The sequence below is a fragment of the Sminthopsis crassicaudata genome, chromosome 4 (genome assembly GCF_048593235.1).
Source record: "Sminthopsis crassicaudata isolate SCR6 chromosome 4, ASM4859323v1, whole genome shotgun sequence".
NCBI lineage: Eukaryota > Metazoa > Chordata > Mammalia > Dasyuromorphia > Dasyuridae > Sminthopsis > Sminthopsis crassicaudata.
Window position 1 is genome coordinate 274,343,253 of NC_133620.1, and position 21,993 is coordinate 274,365,245.

At 36.0% G+C, this 21,993-nt stretch overlaps 2 protein-coding genes across 2 annotated transcripts in view; one reads left to right on the forward strand and one right to left on the reverse strand.

Annotated features, from left to right (window-relative positions):
• Window positions 1-16,195, reverse strand: part of CDC5L (cell division cycle 5 like) — a 45,348-nt gene extending 29,153 nt beyond the window's left edge. Inside the window, exons 1-5 of the mRNA XM_074310770.1 lie at window positions 16,057-16,195; window positions 10,693-10,796; window positions 9,765-9,926; window positions 1,106-1,233; window positions 6-105 (exon numbers count right to left, since the gene is read on the reverse strand). Of these exons, the coding sequence (XP_074166871.1) occupies window positions 6-105; window positions 1,106-1,233; window positions 9,765-9,926; window positions 10,693-10,796; window positions 16,057-16,101 (539 nt within the window). The 5' untranslated portion in view covers window positions 16,102-16,195. The remainder of the gene's footprint in view (window positions 1-5; window positions 106-1,105; window positions 1,234-9,764; window positions 9,927-10,692; window positions 10,797-16,056) is intronic.
• Window positions 16,006-21,993, forward strand: part of AARS2 (alanyl-tRNA synthetase 2, mitochondrial) — an 80,816-nt gene continuing 74,828 nt past the window's right edge. Inside the window, exon 1 of the mRNA XM_074310769.1 lies at window positions 16,006-16,247. The gene's annotated coding sequence lies outside the window, so the exon portion shown is untranslated. The remainder of the gene's footprint in view (window positions 16,248-21,993) is intronic.

The window sequence follows — 21,993 nt, forward strand, 5'->3', positions numbered from 1 at the left end:
GAGACCTTGCTTCTTCCAGTTGTTTCTCTCTTGCTTTTCTCTTGGCCTTTTTTCCCTGGGTATTTGCCAAACGGGCTCTAGCTTCTGAGAGCATTTCAAGTTCATCTGTGGGGGAGAAAAAAATCCTTAATCCTTAAAAAATCCTCTCCCTCAGAAAAAGGAAAATACTAGGAACCCAAATAGTACAAATTATTCTTTCCTCTTGCATAAAACTTAATGGACTTTCACATTGACCCTTTTTAAATACACTTAAGAAAAAAAAAAAAATTTAAATTTAACACCCAATATTCATGTAGAGATAAAAAAAAAAAAAAGAATCTTTTCAGTTCTATCATAACTCAGTATCATTAGTAAAATCAAGCACATACTAGAGGGGGAAATTATTCATATTTCAAATATCTTTTCCCCTCAAGTAAATTTCCTTTTAGTATTATCTCCTTTTATAGATTTGCCCTCACTATAAAATACCATTACTAATATGAATGACTATTAGGAGTCATTTTGAAGATTTATATGTTTGTGTAGAATTTAGTGCATATGTATAGCATTTTTAACTTTTTCAAAGTATTCTCTTATCTATCATCTCATTGGCCCTCACAATAATCCTGTGAGGTAATAATAATAGCTAGAATTTATATAGCACCTACTATGTGTCAAACATTGTACTAAGTGCTTTACAAATATTATCCCATCTAATCCTCACAACCCTAGGATAAATGAGCTATTCTCAAATGTCAAATGCATTTGCAAGCTAGGGCTAAGAGACATTAAACTTCCTCTCAAGATAACCTAAATCACCTACAGTAGAATTAGGAACAAGATTCCGATGTCCTGACTTCCCATCTTAACCTCTTCTCCACAATAACTATTGTTCCTTTGAAGATAATTAGATAAAAGAGTCACTGGTTAAAAGAGCAATTAATTTGTGAAAGGAAACAAAAAATGGAAACCATTAAATAAAAGAGAAAGTATTAAAGAGAAAGAATAATTGCCAATAGGTTTCCAAATTAAGAAGAAACTCTAGAGAGGTAAAAAAAAAAAAAAAAAAAAAAAAAAGTCTCAGCAATGTAAAGTTAAAACAATTTCATCATGGGAAAACACTTGCCCTCATCCATATCAATTGGATCAGGCCTGGCTGGTTTTGTTTCTGGATTTGGATCAATCTCTCCAGGTTTAAGTTTTCGTGGATCATCTGCTGTCTCCTCTTCATTGTCTCTTTGGGCAGCTTTATCCCTGGAAAGAAGGAATTATATAAATTAGGATTTATGAATTTGCTCCTATAGAATGGCTTGCTCCCACAACAGGACTTAAGATACCAGGTTGTATGAAATTGTTTAATAACAATGATATAAAAAAGGAAAACAAGAATTGACAGTGCAATTCTTACAACAAAACACACTTAATGCATCCTATGATTAATATCACTATACAATACAAAGAGATACATAGACTAGAGGGGGAGAGAAGAAAGAGTACCTCACCAATTTGGGGAAGCACCAACATTGCAGACCTCCAGCTGGTGAATCTCGGATCACAACCCTGCAAATCCCAACCAGGAGGGTCCCAAGCAGAGCATCCTCTCCATGGATGAGATTCCAATTTAGGTACTGACTTAAATAGCCCAGGGAACAAAGGTGACTAAATGCCACCAATACTGAGTTCACTTTTTTGAACGAATCCATAAGGGAGGCCAGTCCTGCCAGAGTCTTTCAAGAGTGAAGCTTTACTCCTGGAGTGGCTAGTTCCAATATATAGATAATGCATCCTTGGTTGATTTGGCCAGAACCAACTCAGGATGGTATTGTTTAAGCTATATTTGTTCCCAGGGTTATTCAGCAGCTGCAAAACAGGAGTGAATAATAGTTCACTTACTGTAATTACTCCATGGACGTGGAGGGAAACTGAGGGCCGAGGTCTAATCTTATCCTTATACCTACATCTTTCAATTACTTATTCTTAGAAATTTACACTTCCCACAGCTTTAGGATTCTATTTATTAAATAAGCCAAAATTAAAAGTTCTTAAAGAAAAAAAAAAGAAGCCATCTCTCTTCACTAATTTCTTCCTGCTTTTACTAAATAAAAGCTGGGAGAAAAAAAATTAATACACCAAACATTTTACTTCACAATTAATATTTAATTTAAAAACTGTGACATTTATTTTGTCTCCTTTACCATCACTGCTACATTTACTCCAGAAATGTCAAATCCTCGTATTACATTGCTTATCAGACTTTTGTCTATAAAAAAAAATAAGTATTCTCTACACTGCTGTTTCTCCTCTAATTAAAAACTTATGAAGTCAAAATTTTCTAGTTTATTTTTTATGTTCTATCTCCCTTTAGATGAAAATCTCTTCTCCCAGAGTTGTGAATGGTCCCTGATCTCATTCTCCTCTTAACATTTTCATGGTATGAGCTTTTATATTGCAGTCCCATGAACTAGTAGTATCCCTTTCTTTTTATCAAAAAATGTCTTGCAGGTGTTATTTATTCAAACAGCCCTCAGTCCTGGGCATGCCCCTTCCATTCCTGCAGGCATGCTGGCAGAGGGGCAGGAAATGAAGCAGAGAAGGTACTAAGAATTTCACAATTTTCAGATCATTATTAAACCTTGACTATTGATATTTTAAATGTGAGATCCTTGTTCAATGACCACACCAACAAACATATTCCTAGAGGAGCTGAATCATATCAATCTTGAGATTCCTGCTATAAATTAAATGAGTAAAAGGAATTTGCAGCTAAATAATGGATGTTGAAGAAAGAAACTGGCAGAATAACTTTTATCATATACCCATAGGCAACAAGAAACATTATTTCACAGCATATTTGGTCACCAATTATTGTAAAACTAACAAGCATTTGCAGAAAGATTACCATAAAAATTATTGCAGCCTATGCACTAACATTGGTTGCTGCGATTTAGTGGTAAACAAATTCTACTAAGAATGGGATAAGAGTCTCTGAATCAAATTAACATATGTTCAGACAAATTGGTAACTTAAATGTAAACGTGAGAGAAGGTGAGGATGGACTAGATACAGAGGAAAGCATGATTCAAGAAGAGGAATGAGAGACACCAACGACTGAAAATTTACAGAAAAGTCTCACACCTTTATATTAAAAATATACTCTTCAAAAAAATGAATCAATAGACACTGAATCTGGTGAGTACCAAATAACACCATAAAAGGCAAAAATAAATTATATATTCACAGAAAAAGAAGTGCTGTTGATATGAATCAATTCCCATCATACCTGAATCATCTATCTTACTAGTCAAACCATAAATTTAGCAGTTAAGATCAAGATGAGTTTAAAAGAAAAAAAATCAAGAAAATTAATGGAAAAAAGTTGTATTGACTGAAAATAACTTAATGCTAAAACTATTTAAACAAATTATTTAAAATGAAAAACAGGAAATAAACAACAGAAATTATACAGAAACCAAATCTATTTGAAAGAAGTTCAACCAATGCAAATTAATTGTCATAACAAAAAGATAAAAAACGATCTTAGGAAACCTCAGTCTTATTTGACAAATAAAAAGATGGCTGCCAAAGGTAATAGTGCTACAAATACAAATAGGCAAGCTGTATAAGACCTAAAACTATATTATAAAGCAGCAGTCATCAAAACCATTTGGTACTGGCTAAGAAATAGAGTAGTCAATCAGTAGAATAGGTAAGGTTCACAAGACACAATGGTCAATGATTATAGTAATCTAGTGTTTGACAAACCCAAAGACCCCAGCTTCTGGGATAAGAACTTACTATTTGACAAAATTTGCTGGTAAAATTGTAAATTAGTATGGCAGAAACTATAGACATTGACCCACACCTAACTTATACCAAGATAAGGTCAAAATAAGTTCATGATTTAGACAGAGAATGATACTATAAGCAAAATAGAACAAAAGATAGTCTATCTCTCAGATCTGTGGAGAAGGAAGGAATTTGTAGGGGGGAAAAAAAACCCTAGAGGATATTATGAAATGCAAAATGGATAACTCTATTATATTAAAAAGTTTTTGTACAAACAAAACCAATACAAACAAGATTACAAGGGAAGCAGAAAACTGAGGGAAAAAATTTACACTCGAGGGCTCTGATAAAGGGCTCATTTTTAAACTACAGAGAGAACTGACTCAAATTTATAAGAATACAAGCCACTCTCCAATTGATAAATGATCAAAGGATATGAACAGACAATTTTCAGATAAAAAAATTGAAACTATTTCTAGTCTTATGAAAAAAAAAATGCTCTAAATCACTACTGATCAGAGAAATGCAAACTAAGACAACTCTGAGATACCACTACACACCTCTCAGATTGGCTAAAATGACAGGCAAAGATAATGATATATGTTGGAGGGGATATGGGAAAACTGGGACACTAATACATTGTTGGTGGAGTTGTAAATTGATCCAACCATTCTGAAGAGCAATATGAAACAATGCCCAAAGGGCTATCAAACTCTGCATACCCTTTGATCTAGCAATGTCTCTACTGGGCCTTCTTAGGCCATAAAAAAAGGAAAAAGGACCCACATGTACAAAAATGTTTGTAGCAGCCCTTTTTGTGGTGGCAATGAACTAGAAAATGAGTGGATGCCTATCAGTTGGAGAATGGCTGAATAAGTTATTAAGAAATGACCAGCAGGATGATTTCAGAAAGGTCTGGAGAGACTTACATGAACTGATGTGAACTGAAGTGAGAAGAACCAAGAGAATATTGTACAGAGCAACAACATGATTATGCGACTATCAACTCTGATGGATGTGGCTCTTTATAACAATGAGGTGATTCAGGCCAATTCCAATAGACTTGTGATGGAAAGAGCCATTCGCATCCAGAGAGGATTATGGGGACTGAATATGAATCACCACATAGTATTTTCACTTTTTTTGGTTGTTCTTTGCTTGTTTATTTGTTTTCTTTCTCATTTTTCTCCCCTTTTGATCTGATTTTTCTTGTGCAGCATGATAAATGTGTTAATATGTACAGAAGAATTGCACATGATATACATATATCAAATTACTTGCTGTCTAAGGGAGAGTGGAAGGAAGGAAGGGAGAAAAAATTTGAAACACAAGCTTTTGCAAGAGTCAATGTTGAAAACTGCAGAATTTTGAAAAAAAAGCTAAATAAAAAAAGAATATAAATAGGCAAAAATTTACAAAAAAAAAGAATGATGAACAATTATGAAGAGAATCATCTCATAAAGAAGTGGAAAGTAAAACCATTTCAAAGCTTGGCAAGATATTTAAATAAGCCAAATTATCCCAAAGTCATTCAAGGATTAAAGTAGGAAGAGAACAGAAACATTAGAAAAATGGAAAAGAATTACAAAAGCTATTTTAACAAAGTGTTCTTTCTCCCTCAAGGATTAGTAGCTCTAAAAGAACAAAGATAAGAAAATAACAAACATGTATGTGTGTGTAAGAGAAAAAAAGGGGGGAAATGGAGAGAAAGAAGGAAAGAGCTGTCTGTGCAGGAGGGAGAGTAAATCAAGGGACTAATATACCAAGTATCTGAGTGAGGAGAATATGTAAAAAGCATGGAAAAAAACTTCAGACCTTATACCAAAAAAAAAAAGTAATTAAGAGAATACCAACAATTATAAATCTATATGCCAATTCCCCTCATCTATATAAAATCTTCGAGAATCGTCTACATATGAATCAAGGACATCCTTGATGAGGAAATAAGCAGGCTTTTGTGAGCTATCTTAAACAGTAGATCATATATGATCATTTCACAATTAACTGAAAGATGTAAAGAATATATGATTTCACTGTGTTTAGTGCTTGTTGATTATGAAAATGTTTTCTGAATCAGTAAGACAAAATGCTACCTTACTGATTCTTTTACATGTCCCCTATCTTTATGTCAAAAAAATTCTAATTTTTTAAGTATAATAGAAATTACTATTTGATAACCCTCAATTTTATAAAACGGACACATTTGTTCTCCAAAGGTATTCACCACTGTGATAATGGAGATTCAGCATATAGTCCTTGTCAAAAAGGGGTTACCTGTGGATGTGGTCAGGTCCTACAGATGCTCCTATTTGCAAATAACACTGATTAGGGCCTCCCAGAAGAGAATTATAATCTCTCAATGAAAATTGCCCCAAGCATCCACAAAGAACAGACCAACTGCCAGAATTTCAACAAACAACTGAAAAAGTATACTGGAGAAATGGTCCAATGGTATGTATATCTTGAACAGAAAGACAAATGAATTAGTTAGGCCCAGAGTTAAACAAGTAAAGAGAACAAGCAGGATTACTTTCAAAAAATTGCAGAGCTCTTTTACTGACCCAGGAGTTCCATGAAAGCAAAGGCCAATTTTTTCAATTATTAATATTCAACTGGTGTTGCTATATAATTGCAGGACAAATTGCAACTGCATTTGGAACTCTAAAAATGAGAACTAAAAAAAATCACAGAAGGCAATAGAAAGGCACATGGTGAGTGTTGTATATATATAATATATCAATATAACTAATAAGGAACTCTGAAGAAAAAAAGACATCATAGATGCGGTATATGAAGATAATGGAATATTATTACTCTATAAAAAATAAACAAGCTAATTTTAGAAAGGTCTGGAAAGATTTATATGAATTGATGCTGAACAAAACAAGCAAAATCAGGAATACACAATAACACAATACACAATACAGCAAGAATGTGTGATGATCAACTATGAAAAACTTGGTTCTTCTCAGTAATTCAGTAATGCAAAGCAATCCCAATAGACTTTAGACAGAAAATGCTACTGGCATCCAGAAAAAGAACTATGGAGATTGCATGTAAATGCTACATTCACTCCTTTTGTTTTTTTTTTTCCTCTCCCATAGTTTTCCCCCTTTTGTTCTGATTTTTCTCTCCCAACATGATTCATAAAGCAATATGTATTAAAATAAACTAAGAAAAAAAAAAAGATATCATTTGATAGGAGATGAAGATGAGTTGGTCACATAGCAAGAATTAAGAATTAAGAGGTGGACAACCTGAGGAAAATGAGAAAGGTCTCCAGCATGTTGAGTATATCACCCATAATGAACCTTTGAAAGAACACGGACAAGAATCATATAGGTTGGACAAGCAAAGAGAAAGTACTTGAACCCAAATTTTCCTGCAGTGTAAGGACATCTCACTATCTACCACTCCATAATGTAGTTTATAGTAATTTTGAACAAATTATTATGCAAAACACTCTGTAAACCTTAAAGCACTAGGTTAGCAATTAGTTAGTATTAGCTTTTAGATATGATTATTATTTCTTGATTTTTGTTAATACTGTAAAGAAAAGCTTTGAGTTTGTGAATTTATTTTTTCATCCTGAAATCTTACTGAAACTGTCATCTTAATTTCTTCACTGAAAACATGAGGTTTTTTATATAACCATGATGTCATCTGCAAAGAGATAGTTTGCAATGCTTTATGCCTTTGATTTTGTTCTCTTATCTTACTGTACAGCTAGCCCTTTTAGAATTATACTGAGTAATTGTGAAGAAAGCTGAGTATACTTGCTTTACTCCTGCTAGTGTCTGGAACCTTGTTTTAAGAAACATGAAGTCTAAGAATCAGAGAATATGATGATGGAAAAAATCTATCAATAGTCATCTAATCCAACCTATAATATAAATGACAACTGGTCATTCAATCTAACTTGAAGACTTCCAAGATAAGGGAAGTAGCCCATTCTATTTCTGAAAAGTACTAACTGGCAGGAAGTTTTAGTTGACATCAAGCCTAAAAATGCCCTCTTGGCCACTTTTGCTGAAAGTACTCACTTCTGTGACCAAATAGAACAAATTTAAGCCTTTTCAGCAACCACATCACCCTGAGTCTTATCTTCTCTAGGTATCCAAAATTGGATACAATACTCCAGATAAGGTCTAACAAAGGCAGAGTATGGTAGATATATCACCTCTCTATTTCCTGGAAGCATTATCTTTCCTAATGAAGCCAAGGTCACACAATCTTTTTTGGCAGACACATTGTTCTGATAACTCACATTGAACCTTCAATTCCCTAAAGTGTCCAGATCTTTTTCAGTATTGCTATTTAACCATATTTTTACCATGCTGGACTTCTGAAGCTGACTTTTGTGTACCCTAGTTAAAGACTTTACAGTTGTTTCTAATAAATTTTAAATTAATAGATTCATTGAAATCTGATTTTGTCATAAAGTGTGTGAGCTATTCCCCAACAACTCTAGGCTATTTGTAGATTTGAAGATCACATCCCAGGAACACTTCACTCCTTTTGCCATGTTGGCAATGAAGCATTTAACAATTATTATTTGAGTTCAGTCATTCAACTAGTTCTGAATCCTAGATCTAATTTTATGTTCACCTAACCCATATCTCTCCATCTTCTCTACTATGAGATACATATAAAATCTTTGCTAAAATCTAGATAACCTACATGTCATCAATAGTTTCTTTATCTATTACTTTAGAAATCCAAAAAATATACATATTTTTTCATATTTTAAAAAATGCCTTTTCACAACTATGTGTTTTAGAGTTTTTATGACGAATGTTATATCTTGTCAAAAGTTCTTTCTGCATCTATTAAAATAAACACATGGCTTTTGTTATCTTTGTTGCTGAGAATGAATTATATTCCTTTTTCCTAATGTCAAGCCATCCTGCATCCTTACTGAATCCAAATTGCTCATGATGAATTACTTTCTGGATATAAATATATTTACATATATATTTATATATTTTTAGTCCCCTTATAAGAATTTATTTAAATTTTTTGCATTAATATTCACTAGTGAGAGTAGTCTACAGTTTTCTCTCTCTGTAGTCATTAGTTTTTAAAGTAAAATCTTTTTGTGGTTAAGGTCACCCTCTTTCAAGAGGATCAAGGAAAGGCTATGTTAGTCTTCAAATTACTTAAATCACTTAAAAGACCATTTATCTCCCTTCCACAGAAAGAGAAATCATGAAGACATTAACCTAACATTTTTAAACAGCAGGAGAAAAAAAGGATTGGAACTATATTCCAAGAACACTGTCATAGCCTAAGGTTTAACTGCAAAGTTAATGATTTTGTTATATACTATTTCCTTCTTCCCTAAACAGAGCTCTCAACACCATTGTGATTTCAAGTTGTCCATTTGAATTTAAGTAATTCTTAAAATAAGAATTAGAAAATATATAAATGAAAAAATAAAATAGAATCTTACTATCCCTAAGAAATTTTGAGGGGAAATTGATTTTTGTTCATTTGCTTAAAAATATTTCCATGTTAAGAGTAACCATAGCTTTCAAAACCTTATTCTACTGAAATTCAGCAAATCTTTGAAATATCCTTGAGAGGACTTCAAGATTTGAACATATTGCGTATGTTACTACAAAAATCAAATCGGAGTTCAACTAATAAAACAAATATTAAAGAACTTCAAAGAACTGTGCCTATTAATCTAAGGACTAATAGGAAACATACTTTATTTTATATGCTATTTTTTCCTGTCTAATTTTTCTTCAATTTAACTGAAATCTGAGACCACTCACCCTCCTGATTAATTCATGTTAGCAGATGGCAGGCTTAAACCTAAACAACATAAGGGTATTGACATTGATTTTACCCATTAAAGAATTTTCTTCTAAATTAACTTGTTTTACTGTTATTCAGATTTAAAATTATTTATCAACAAAAGAAGTAATCCGAAGTTTTTTTTCAACATTTACTGTGTATGATTTAAATGTTGTTTTTTTCAAAGATTCACTCACAGGAGAAATTCATAGTGCTCCAAGCATTGTGCAGCTGTCCGCCCAATGATCGGGGCAATGGTCCTCCACTGGGTTGGCATCAATTTGGCCAGATGTAAAAGCTTTTCTTCCTCCTCTCTAGACCATTCTGTTTTTTTAATGCTTGGATCCAGCCATTCATACCTGTCACAAAGAAATGGTGTTATTCCATAATTAATAACATAGATTAATTCTTCATGAACCCAAGTTTCTTGTCCTAAAAGCATGCTGCAAATTATCTTATTCCCTTCCCTTTGAAGCTACTTTCTTCCTCTTTTTTTAATTATCATATTAGTATCTTTAATAACTCTCTATCTGCTCTGAGAGCTAGTAAGTTTTGCTCTCCTCTGCCACCATCATTGTTGAAGTCATTCTGCTCATAAGGTTCCACTCAGGGTCAGGTTTCCCCATTTGTAAACACTCCAGATGTATTTAGGATAATATTATGGGTTATTTTGGTATAAAATGCATTTTTATACATTTAAACATATTCTATGAAACTGCAATATTTTTCACTAGTGGGATTGTAGATGAAATTTTCCCAATGTCAAAACTATGCTTTTAGTTGGGAATTTATTCCTAAATTCCTTGTTATTTTCACTTTTGCTTTAAAGTTTCCAAAGTCTTGAAATATTTCTTTTACCATCATAGGTCTATAACATAGGCAATTATACTTATTTCAACTTGCTGGGAAACTGAAGTCCAAATATGTATATTAACTTGCTCCAAGTCAAACAAGTTCATGAGAAGACCAGGATTAGGACCCAGTTTTCCTGACTCTCAGATCTTTACACAACATTCTAATTCCAGCTCTTTCCTTAATTAAATTCAAAGAACTGCCATGTGTCCCCCATTAAAACTAAGTACACATTAAGTTTTTTCCAGCTTCCCCTCACTGACTTGCACATACCATCTGGCCTTGCACTGTTTTGCTGATTTCCTATGCAACAGGGAAGCAATCCGAGACCACTGATTCTTCCCATATTTCATTACCGCTGCTTTGAGAATTTCATCCTAAGGAAATGAACAAGAAAAAAATATAACAACAAAAATTATTTGTAAGAATCAACACAGCATCAATTCTATGGTTTTCCAAACAAGGTTAGGGAACATTCCTTCTTCCCCCCCCCAAAAAAATGGAGAATCAGGAATTGTGGAACTGGAAAAGAAATGAAAAAAATTAAGTGATTCAATGGTCTCATTCCACTGATGAAGAAACCAAGGTCAAAAAAAGGATTCCCAAAGTCACCTAGCTGATACCTGGCAGAAGTGATATTAACTCTTCTGACTCTTCCATCAAGTCCTTTCCCACTATACCACAGTGTAAAGTTGGACATGTAATCCAGTAGGCTTAGATTTGAATTTTACCACTGACATTCACTTACTGTATTAATTACAAGAAACCTGACCTCACTTCATTTTCCTCATCAGTAAAGTGAGGATAATATAGTATTCACTTCGCAGATGAGTAAATATAATCCACTTGGCAAACATTAAACCATTATATAAAGTTTACCTATTGCTATTATTATTACACTGGCTTAATACTTCTAATATGGGCCTGGGCCTGTAACTTCATGGATGATTTTAAAAAAAAAAAAAAAAAAAAAAAGCATTGGTGTATTTTAACTGTGAAAAATGTTTAAATGTTTAAAATAAAGTGTACTATGACCTTGTCATGTCCCTATTTAGTAAATTCCAAGGGCTCTCTATTTTGTCCAGGAACTAACCTGGATCCTTCCTACCCTTTCTCTTTTCCTATAACTTATCTTCCCTCCCACATTTGCAAAAATGTTTGTGGCAGCCCTTTTTATAGGAGCAAGGAACTGGAAACTAAGTGGATGTCCATCAGTTGGAGAATGTCTGAATAAGTTATGGAATATGAATGTTATGGAATATTACTGTTCTATAAGAAATAATCAGCAGGATGATTACAGAGAGGCCTGGGGAGACCTATATGAATTGATGCTAAGTGAAGTGAGTAGAACCAGGAGATCATTGTACACAGCAACAAGATTATGTGATGATCAACTCTGATGGACAGGACTCTTTTCAACAAATGAAATGATTCAGGCCAGTTCCAACAGACTTGTGATGGAGAGAGACATCCACATCCAGAGAGAGGACTATGGGGATTGAATATGGATCACAACATGGTATTTTCACCTTTTTTGTTATTTGCTTGCTTTTGTTTTTTTTTTATGCTTTTCCCCTTTTGATCTGGTTGTTTTTGTGCAGCATGATAAATGTGGAAATATGCTAAGAAGAATTGTACATGTTTAACTTATATTGGAATACTTACTTCTAGGGAGGGGGAAGCAAGGAGGGAAAAAATTTTGGAACACAAGATTTTGAAAGGGTGAATGTTGAAAACTATCTTTGCATGTATTTTGAAAAATAAAAAGTATTATTATAACAACAAAAATAAAAATAAAGTAACTTCTCTTCCTTGATGAAAAGGCCAGAGCTGCATGGAAATTTTTCAGTTCAAACAAAAGAGTTAAGAGAAATATAAAAAGATAAACCACAAATGAACAACCATAAAGGACTAGATAAGGATAGACTGCTTATACTTTATTAACTGGAGATGATCTGTCTCTCCTCTGAGCCCAATCATCTATTAGGCAGGAGTCATTGAGAAAGCCCAATTAGACAAGATATAGAAGTGGATTTGTTATTTCTTGATGATCTCAAAAGACTAGAAACATTTGGAGTGAGGGAAGAGGGAGTTCTCCCACATAAGAATCATGTACAAGCAGACATTTAAATAAATAAGGAAATTCTGCCCCCAGCCCCGGATTTGTGGGGGGAGCAATTGATACTTGAACCTTGCTCTCATCTGATTCCATGCAAAGATGGAATACACATACACACACGAACCAAAAAATATTTTATTTTATTAACAGGGAAAGAGAAGAAGTAGGGAGGGGAAGATTAAGGGGGAAGAGTGGATTTAAGGAGGAGAGACTTAATACTAGGCAAAACAAACTAAAGACATGTAAAATATTTCTAGCTCTTTTTGAAGTGACAAAGAATGGGAATCTGAAGGTGTACCCATAAATTGGGGTATCAATGAACCAGCTTTGGAATATGAATATAGCATGATATTGTGCTGCAAGAAATGATGAATGGGATCATTTCATAGAAATCTGGGAAGACAGATAAAATGATGAAGAATAAGGTGAACAAAACCAAAACAATTTATAAAGTGACAATATAGTAAAGGCAAAAAATCTCAAAGAATTAGGAACTCTGATCAGCCTAACAACCAATCATGATTTCAGAGGATTGATGATGAATCCTGCTATTCAACTCCTGACAGAGATAAAGTACTCTGGGCAGAATATTGTATGATGGGGGGGAGAGAGGTAGAGAAGGAAGGAGGGAGGATATGAAAGATGGCTAATGCACATCAGCACTTGCTTTGCAATTTATACAACTTACAGTCTTGGAGAACAACTTAACTGAAGAACTTAAGAACACTGAAAAGTAAATGACTTGCACAGGGTCAAGACAAACGTGTCAGATATGACTTTCACACAAGTTTTCCTGATTGATGGTAGCTTTCTTATCTACATGCCTTATGTAGTGCTATTCTGCACTAATGATGAACAAAAAAAAAGTTAGATTTAAAAGAATCCAATAAATCCCAGAAATTGCTCAAAAGTATATTAAACTTTCCCCTACCACACATTCTGATGGCCTATAAGCTCTCTGACAAAAATCCTTTTTTAATCTAGACTTCTTTTATTATCCCCAACAGCTAGCAAATTTTTATAGAATTAACACAGGAGAATTGTTGAATAGGCAGCTTTCCTATGTTATCCTACCCACTGGCTCCATTCCAGAATTCCAACTCTATTAAATGAATCCAAATGTTCTGAACCTTAGCTTCAACTAAGATGTAACCATTCTATCTTAATAAGCCAAGTTCACAACATGTCCTCTGTGAACTATAATAGCTCCTACAGTTTCTTCTCTACACAATTCTTCAGAAAACTACCCAAACAACCTTCCAAAGATCTAATCACTCCTGGCTCAAAAAACCTTGCCTATTGTTTGTAAATGCAAATTTCTTAGTCTTCCTCCAATATGCTTTCCCAATAATATTTCACCTTAATCTCTCTTCTTACACTTTTATTTTCCAGAAATATGAATCACTCAGAATACTCACCTCCATGTGCTCAGGCTATTTCCCCATATCTGGAATAAACTCCCTCCTACACCCAAAGCTTTAAGAATCATTACTGTCTTTCAGGACTTAGCTGAAACACTTTCCATCATCCCAGCTGAAAATGTTTTATTTTACTCCTATTATCAACTAGGGCACCAGAAAAAGGAATAATCTGCCTGAAGAAGAGAAAGTTCATCAGGACAGGAAAGCTGTCTACAAACACATCACAGGAACACTGATCTGCTATAGTATAAGGAGATATTAAAGGCAGTATAATCATAAACCTCTTCTTTTGGAAATGAGAAAAGTGAAACTCAGGAATATTGACTGCCCCAATGTCACAAAGATATTAAACTCCAGATTTCAACTTAGGTCCTCAACCTAGCTGAAACTGAATTATTGCCACTTTAAGAGAAATAATAGAAAAAAGTGCAGAAAGTGGCATTTTCTATCACAGCCAACATGTAGATCTGTTTTGCTTGACTATGTTTAATAGCAATAAAGAAAGGAAAAAAAGGAAAGAAGGAGCCATTGGAGAATATAAAAATAGAAAAAAATAGAAGGTTCTGAGTCTAAACATAGAAAAGGACAACTTTGAAACTAACAAATTGAATTTATATATAGATATATAGATATAGATATATATAGATATATAAGTGTGTGTGTGTGTGTGTGTGTATGTATATATATATATATAATCCCCCTGAGGCAATTGAGGTGACTTGCCCAGGGATCACACAGCCAGGAAGTGTTAAGTGTCTGAGATCAAATTTGAACTCAGATGCTCCTGACCTCAGGGCTGGTGCTCTATCCACTATCCAGGGGTTCTCAGCCCCAGCTGGGTTATGGCAAATGGGCTGAGGGGGCGGAGACAAGTGTGAGGTTTTGTTTTTACTATAGTCTGGCCCTCCAACAGTCTGAGGGACAGTGAACAGGCTCTCTATTTAAAAAGTTTGAGGACCACTGCTTACCACTTAGCTGCCTCTCATATTTTTTTAAAAGCTATAAGCAATATTTGCAGTTTTATGCATAATCTTTTTTGTTTGTTGAACATGGAAATGTCCATTTTTTGGGTGACTGTCAAGTTCAGAATAACAAAACATTTTAAAAGGCCGTCATTTGGAAGGATTAAATTCGTCTGAAAACACAATCAACTAGAGTCAGTGAAAATACAAGCAGCGTACAGGTGGTACAATACATAGAACCCTGCACTTAGAATCAGGAGGACAAATTCAAAACCTGCCTCAGACACACCACCATGTGACCCCAGGCAAATCAGACGATTTCATCTATTAAAAGAAAAGAACAGCATCATCTTCCTCTGAGGGCGGCAGTGAAGATAAATATACAGCACTCTGCGAACTTTGTTGGCTGTTACTGTTAGGGCCGAGTTTGGCAGAAGACAAATTTCGCTTCATATAAGGAAAAACTCCTTAGAAATTAGTCATTTAAAATGACAATGAGTACCTTGGCAAGCAATGGGTTTGATCTCTGCCAATTGGACTTTTCAAGTCCAGGCCTCAATTTCCAAATTCCGAGAGCTGGATTCCATGACTCCAGAATCCCTTCCCGCGCTACAATCCATGACCTATGCCGCGGTGGGGAATTTTTTTCAGATCATGCGTAGAGACAGAGTGCACTAAGATCCCCTTCAAACTCTCGAGAGCCCATGATTGTGTAAAAAGCTTCCTGGAAGGCGTCGCCTAAAGAGGGCCTTAGAGGATAAAGAGAAATTTGACATTATATGATAGGTGAGAAGGACATCCCAGGAGAACGAACAGTAGGAGCAAAGACACCAAGAGCGGGAGGATGGGAGCAGGATGCTCATGGACCGCTGCCCAGTCGTCCAGTTTTGACTGGCTCGTAGACCGCGTGGAAACAAGGAGATAATTCTGGAAAGGCAGGGTGGCGTCAAATCATAAAGGCCAAAGGGAAGCAGGGGAAAGGCGCACGGACAGAGACCTTTAAGGTCCCTTCCAACTTTACACACTCTAGGTTTCTGACCACCCCTCCCCGCCCCCATAGCCACTCTAACAGCAAGGCGCATGCGCACACACCACCGCAGGGGGCCAGGTAGAGTGGCAGGAAGAAGAAACTCACCTCCGTATTCCTCCATACGCCCCCTTTAATCATAATCCGAGGCATCTTGGCGGAAGGATGAGCGATTCGGCAATCAGCCGAAGCGACCGGACGAACACTGAAATGGCGTAGCGGTCCCCGAACTCAAAACCAACCCTTCTTCCCAGCACGACCTTCGGCTTCAGAGTGCTCTGCGCAGGCGTAGAGAGGAGGTTAGTCACGCGAGATTACCGGGTCGCTGGGACTAACCCAAACAAGGTAGACCGATTCCCGGTAAAAGAGCCCGCCTTCGCTTAAAGGCACGCAGGCGCATAAATAACGAATAAGTATCTTCGTTCCCGGATCGATCTGCGGTTGCGTCGATGAAGGGAGGGGCTAGAGGGCAGCGGTGCGCTTTAGCGCCATCTGACGGCGGGAGGTGCGTCATATAAAGGAAAGTTAGTTCTGTCGCTGGGTGTTTCCAAGACAGCTCAAAGCTTTGGAGGCAGAAATTCGATCCCGTCCAATTCCAGGAGTATTGATTAGATGCCTGTAATGTGAATGGCTGGGCCCTGGGCCAGAACTGTCCGGGCTAGAAATTCAAAGGCAAAAAAGGCCCATGCTTGCCCTCGGGGGCCTTACATAATTTCCTGCAACTGATAAGTAAATATAATGAAGCAGGCGTCCACAGCCCTAAGTGACTCAGGCCCGAGACTAGGAGCCGTCTGGGACTTCAGAGGCTTTCTCATTCCTCCCGGGATCCCCCACGTCTCCCTCCCTTCCCACCCCCATCCCAACGGCCCTCCCCCTCAAGGATTGTCTTTCCGCACTTGCCTGGGGAGGCTGGGAAGGGCAAGAATTAGTTGTTTTATGAGTGATTAAGAATTTTGCTACAAGTTTTTTCTCTGTTGTATTTTGTTCAGATGTTTCAGTTAGCCATTATATTATTTTATTTTTGATGTTTTGTCTGATCAGTGAGTGTTAAGGACCCTGCCAGAGTGCGGAACCCTGAAAGCCTGTAAAGGGTTAAAGGGGACTTTACCATTAAGGGGGGAGGGGTTGTGAATCGTAACACACTTGAAGGAATTGCAATCAGCCTGTACTGACACATGTTTGTGAATTGGGAATGAAATAAATCAGAGGGAAGAGAGGGGTCAGAGACCGCAACTGCCTCTCAGTCCCCTTGTCTTATCCTCCCACATGAAGGGATCAGAAGCTGGTCAGGTGGCGCCTGCAACAAGGGGGATCTCAGTTAATGTTTGTTTATATTTATTCTTGCTTATTAAGAATATTTCTTATTATATCATATAAGCATATTATTTATTGTTCTAAATATTACGGAATGTTTATTTTGTATAAAATATATAAAGAAGAGGCAAAAGACAAACCCTGCCTCTCCCAGAGCTCACAATCTAATAGAGACAAGGAAATAAGTAAATACAAGCAAGCTATGAGAAAACAGAGAAAACAGGAAATAATTAGAGGAAGGAAGACACCAAAATTAAAGGGATTTAGGAAAGACTTTTTGTAAAAGATAATCTGCATTGGCTTGGAGTTGGAATTGAGAATAAAGTTCTCTTAATTTTGGCGTAGCATAAGAGCCTTCAGGGTGACCTAAACACAGCTGCTACAAAACCATATAGAAAGGCTCAGCATAAAATGGAACTGAGCTGCCTCATTCCAAGGGCATCCATAAATACAGCTAGCTGGAACAAAACAGCTGAAAAAGAGGACAAATTTGTCAGCATTTCCTTACAAATCTATTTTCATCATCTCTGACAGAGGCACCACTGAATTCTAGCCTTAGGCCTTCAGTCCCCAGTACCCCACATGAAGAAGCTGAATAGAAAAAGCTGGGAATAGTAACTGGCCCACATATGATGTAGCCCAAGTGCCATTATTAAACATTAGAGGAAAATGAAAGGAAATACCTTTTACAACTATAGATTAGGGGAAAGTCTTAATCAAAGGTGGAAAAGAGGCAATTATAAAACAGATCATTTAAATTGTATGCAGCCTTAAAAACCTTATTAGTACAATTACATCACCACAGCACACTGAATATGTGATAACTATAGTATAACATCACCCCAGCACACTGAGCATGTGCGAACTAGAGTATGATTACATCACCCCAGCACACTAAATATGTGATAACTATGGTATGATTACATCACCACAGCACACAAGAGCTAAACTATAAACACCTTGATATTATGTAAATGCCTCTTTACTGCAAGTATATCTGCTTCAAGTAAAACACAGGTTGTCACACCTCCTCTGACTTCTGAAGAAGGCTGAACCGCCCCCAAGGGGTGATGAGAGCTATACTATACATTGGCAGCAGGTTCCCTCTCGGCTGAAGGGTCTTATACCTCACCCAGAGTTCCCCCACTATGGCCCTCTTCATATTTCTACCATGTTTAACATATATTGGACTACTTGCCATCTAGAGAAGAGGGAGAGGGGGAAAATTGGAACACAAGGTTTTGTAAGGGTTAATGTTGAAGAATTATTTATGCATATGTTTTGAAAAATAAAGCTTTAATTAAAAAAAAGAAAGAAAGAAAGAAAAAAGAAAAAACTGAACTGCTTTATGGCAAATAAATGCCATAGAATGCTATTGAATTGTAAGAAGATATGAACACAAAGAATTCAGAGAAATATGAGAAAACCTGTGTGAATTGATACAAAGGTAGTCAAGTAGGTAGTTGTATGGGAGTGTACAAATAATTGTTTTATCATCAGAAGCAGTAAGTATGACCCAAGTATACACTGGTGTCAGTCACCTACTAGCTCTGTCCTCTACCTTCTAAAGGCCCTCATTTTTTTTTGTGCTATCTATCTAGAATGAGAAAGTTTATAAATCATCTTACTTAAAGGAAATCAGTTCCACCTAAATCTACTTAACTGTATTAAAACTACATCTTAATTTGGTAGCAACTGCTTTCAACTTCTAGAATTATGGCTATATCCACAAAATGAATTTTATGGTTTTTTTTTTTTTTCTTTCAAGGCAATTGGGATTAAGTGACTTGTCTATGGTCATACATCTAGGAAGTGTTAAGTGTCTGAGACCTTATATGAACTCAAGCCCTCCTGACTTCAGGGCTGTTGCTCTGTTCACTGTGCCACCTAGCTGGCTCTATCACCTAAGTTTTATTTTATTTTTTTATTTAATTTTTTTTCTTTTCTTTATTATTTTTAATTGAAGCTTTTTATTTACAAAGCATATGCATGGATAATTTTTCCAACATTGACCCTTGCAAAACCTTTTGTTGGAATAATTGATATTATTCCAAATCTGATTCCAGGCATGACTGTTAAGAAGGTCATTAAATCAATGATCCATAATGCCAACAGCTCTTAATGTTAATATTTCTGAGCTTTATCTCAGAGAAAAGTAAGGAAAGTGACTTTTGGTTTGGCAGAGCTTTGTTGTTCAATTGTGTCTGACTCTTCATGATCCCATTTGAGGTTTTATTGCCAAAAATACTGGAGTGGTTTGCCATTTCCTTTTCTAGCTCATTTTACAAATGAGGAAACTGAGGCTTACAGAGTGACAGTAACTTTCTCAATGTTACATAGCTAAATAGTGTCTGAGGCTGGATTTGAACTCAGTTCTTCCTGATGGTAGCCTGGATATTTTATCCATTGAACCAGATGTAGGACTCTCCTGAATTGTTTTCTGCTGTATGACATTTCCTCTTGAATGAAAATTGGCTAAAATTCTAAGCCAGGCTTTGATATTCTATCATTACAATTGTCTATCTATATAACTCTTGCCTGGAATTGTCATCGAATTAGGGAACATTTTTCCCTTCCTATAGCTACATCCCTCTTTTTTTCTTTTATGGCAAATTTGTCCAGCATAGCAAGACTTTCTATATCTTTAACCTTTATAATCACTTCTACATGAGGACTTATCTGTCCAATTCAGGGACAAATCAATCAACAAGAATTTATTAAGCACTTAATATATGCCAAGCAATATACTAGGACCTGGGGAAATAAATTTTTAAAATGAAACTCATTATTCAGAAGGAGTTTACATCCTAGTGAGGAAGAGAATATACATGTCTAAGTAGACAGAATCAATATACACAAAATGAAAAGGTATTACGATCTCCTCCTTGAGGAGATCAGGCAAAGCTTCATGTAAAAGGTGATAGCTAAGCTGAATTTTGAAGGAAATAAAAACTCCTATGAGCAGAAGATATTGAGAAAAAGACACCCTAATAACGTTTGGGGGTCCCCAGGTCAGGATCGCAGGTATGGCAAAAGAATTCACAGAACCAGTCTCCAAGTTAAGTGGCAAAGGATTTTTAAATGCTGAAAATGGGGCTAGATTCCAAAAGAGAAATAGCAGAGTACTAAGAAACAGAGAACAACTTTATCCAGCTTTCTACCATTGGCATGTTGTTTCTGGCCCAGAGATAGGACAGAGGAGTAGTCTTCCGGAATTTGGTCCTCACTGACCAGATTACTACTATCAATCAGCAATGAATTGAGAAGTAGTCAATTCAGAATCAGACAGATTGTTGTTCTTAGATGGGGAGTTGTAGAAAGTCCTTTGAGGCAGACTCCAAAACTAGAAGATTTAGGATTTCCTGACTTACTGTTAGAACAGAAGCCCCCTGCCCTAAAATCAGGGAACCACAAAATCATATGACATCAAAGATAAAGGAGGCCAGGTACAAAAAGCAGTATGAAGTCTTAGAAATTCAAGTTGAAAGGGGCAGCTAGATGGTGCAGTGGATAGAACACCAGCCCTGAAGTCAAGAGAAACCTGAGTTCAAATTCAGCCTCACACTACTAGCTGTGTGACTCTGGACAAGTCACTTACCCCCAATTGTCTGGAGTGATGGGGAAGAAAGAAAATGGGAGATGGAATGCCATGTGTGAGAAACAAAGGGAAAGCCATTTTGGCTGGATTGTAGCATTTCAAAGGGTTATTAATGTAAAATGAGATGACTGAAAAGATAGATTAGGACCAGGTTGTAAAGTACTTTAAAAAGCAACGATTTATATGTGATCCTAGAGGCAGTGAAGAGTACCTTGAGAAGGGAAATGACATGGCTAGATCTTTACTTAAGAGCAATCACATCAGCCATATGCTGGATGGATTAAAATGAAACTAATTAAGAGGTCTTGGCAGCAGTCCATACAAGAAATGATGAGGATCTGAATTAAGATGCTAGTGAGTAATGGAAAAAAAAAAAAAAAGAAAAGAAAAGAAAGAATAGAAACATATAAATAAAAACACGTTTGTCTGGTGCATCTTCAAGAGTGGATCAGCCCGTGCCTGAAAGTTGTTGGAAGGAGGAGGAATAGGAAGAAAAGGAGGAGATGGTGATGAAGAAGAAAATGAAAACATTCAGCAAAAAGGAAACACCTTAAATCTAAACAATAGATTCACAAGAACTACAACTTTGAGAGAAAAACATTTTCTGTGACCACTAGGTGGCACACTGGGAACATAGAGGCTGGCCTGGTCTTTTAAAATTCAGGAGGACCCAGATGCATGTGAATGGTCATTCACCAACTGACTCTGCTACATACATTAGATGTGCCAAATCCTTATGACTTTGAAAGGTTTATTTGTCCATCACTGTCCTGCTTCTGCCCATAACAACTGTCCACTCCTCCTCTTTTTTGGACAATGTCCCTTTTGTAATTCCTCAAGCCTCTCATACTGAGAACAAACATTTAATCTGATTAATAAAAGCAGAATAAAACAAAATTAAATTCAGTCAGGAAATAGTTATTAAGTACCTAATAAATTCATGATAAGCCCTGCAGATACAAAGAAAGGAAAAAGACATTTTCATTTACCTGCTTGAAGAACCACAAATGGGATATTTGAACACAGAGATAGCAGGGTGTGACTACAACTAGAAAGTGCCTCATATTTACAGGACACATTGCCTCTAATCTGATATGGAGGTCACTTTACCTTGTCACAAAAATTTTTCAGTC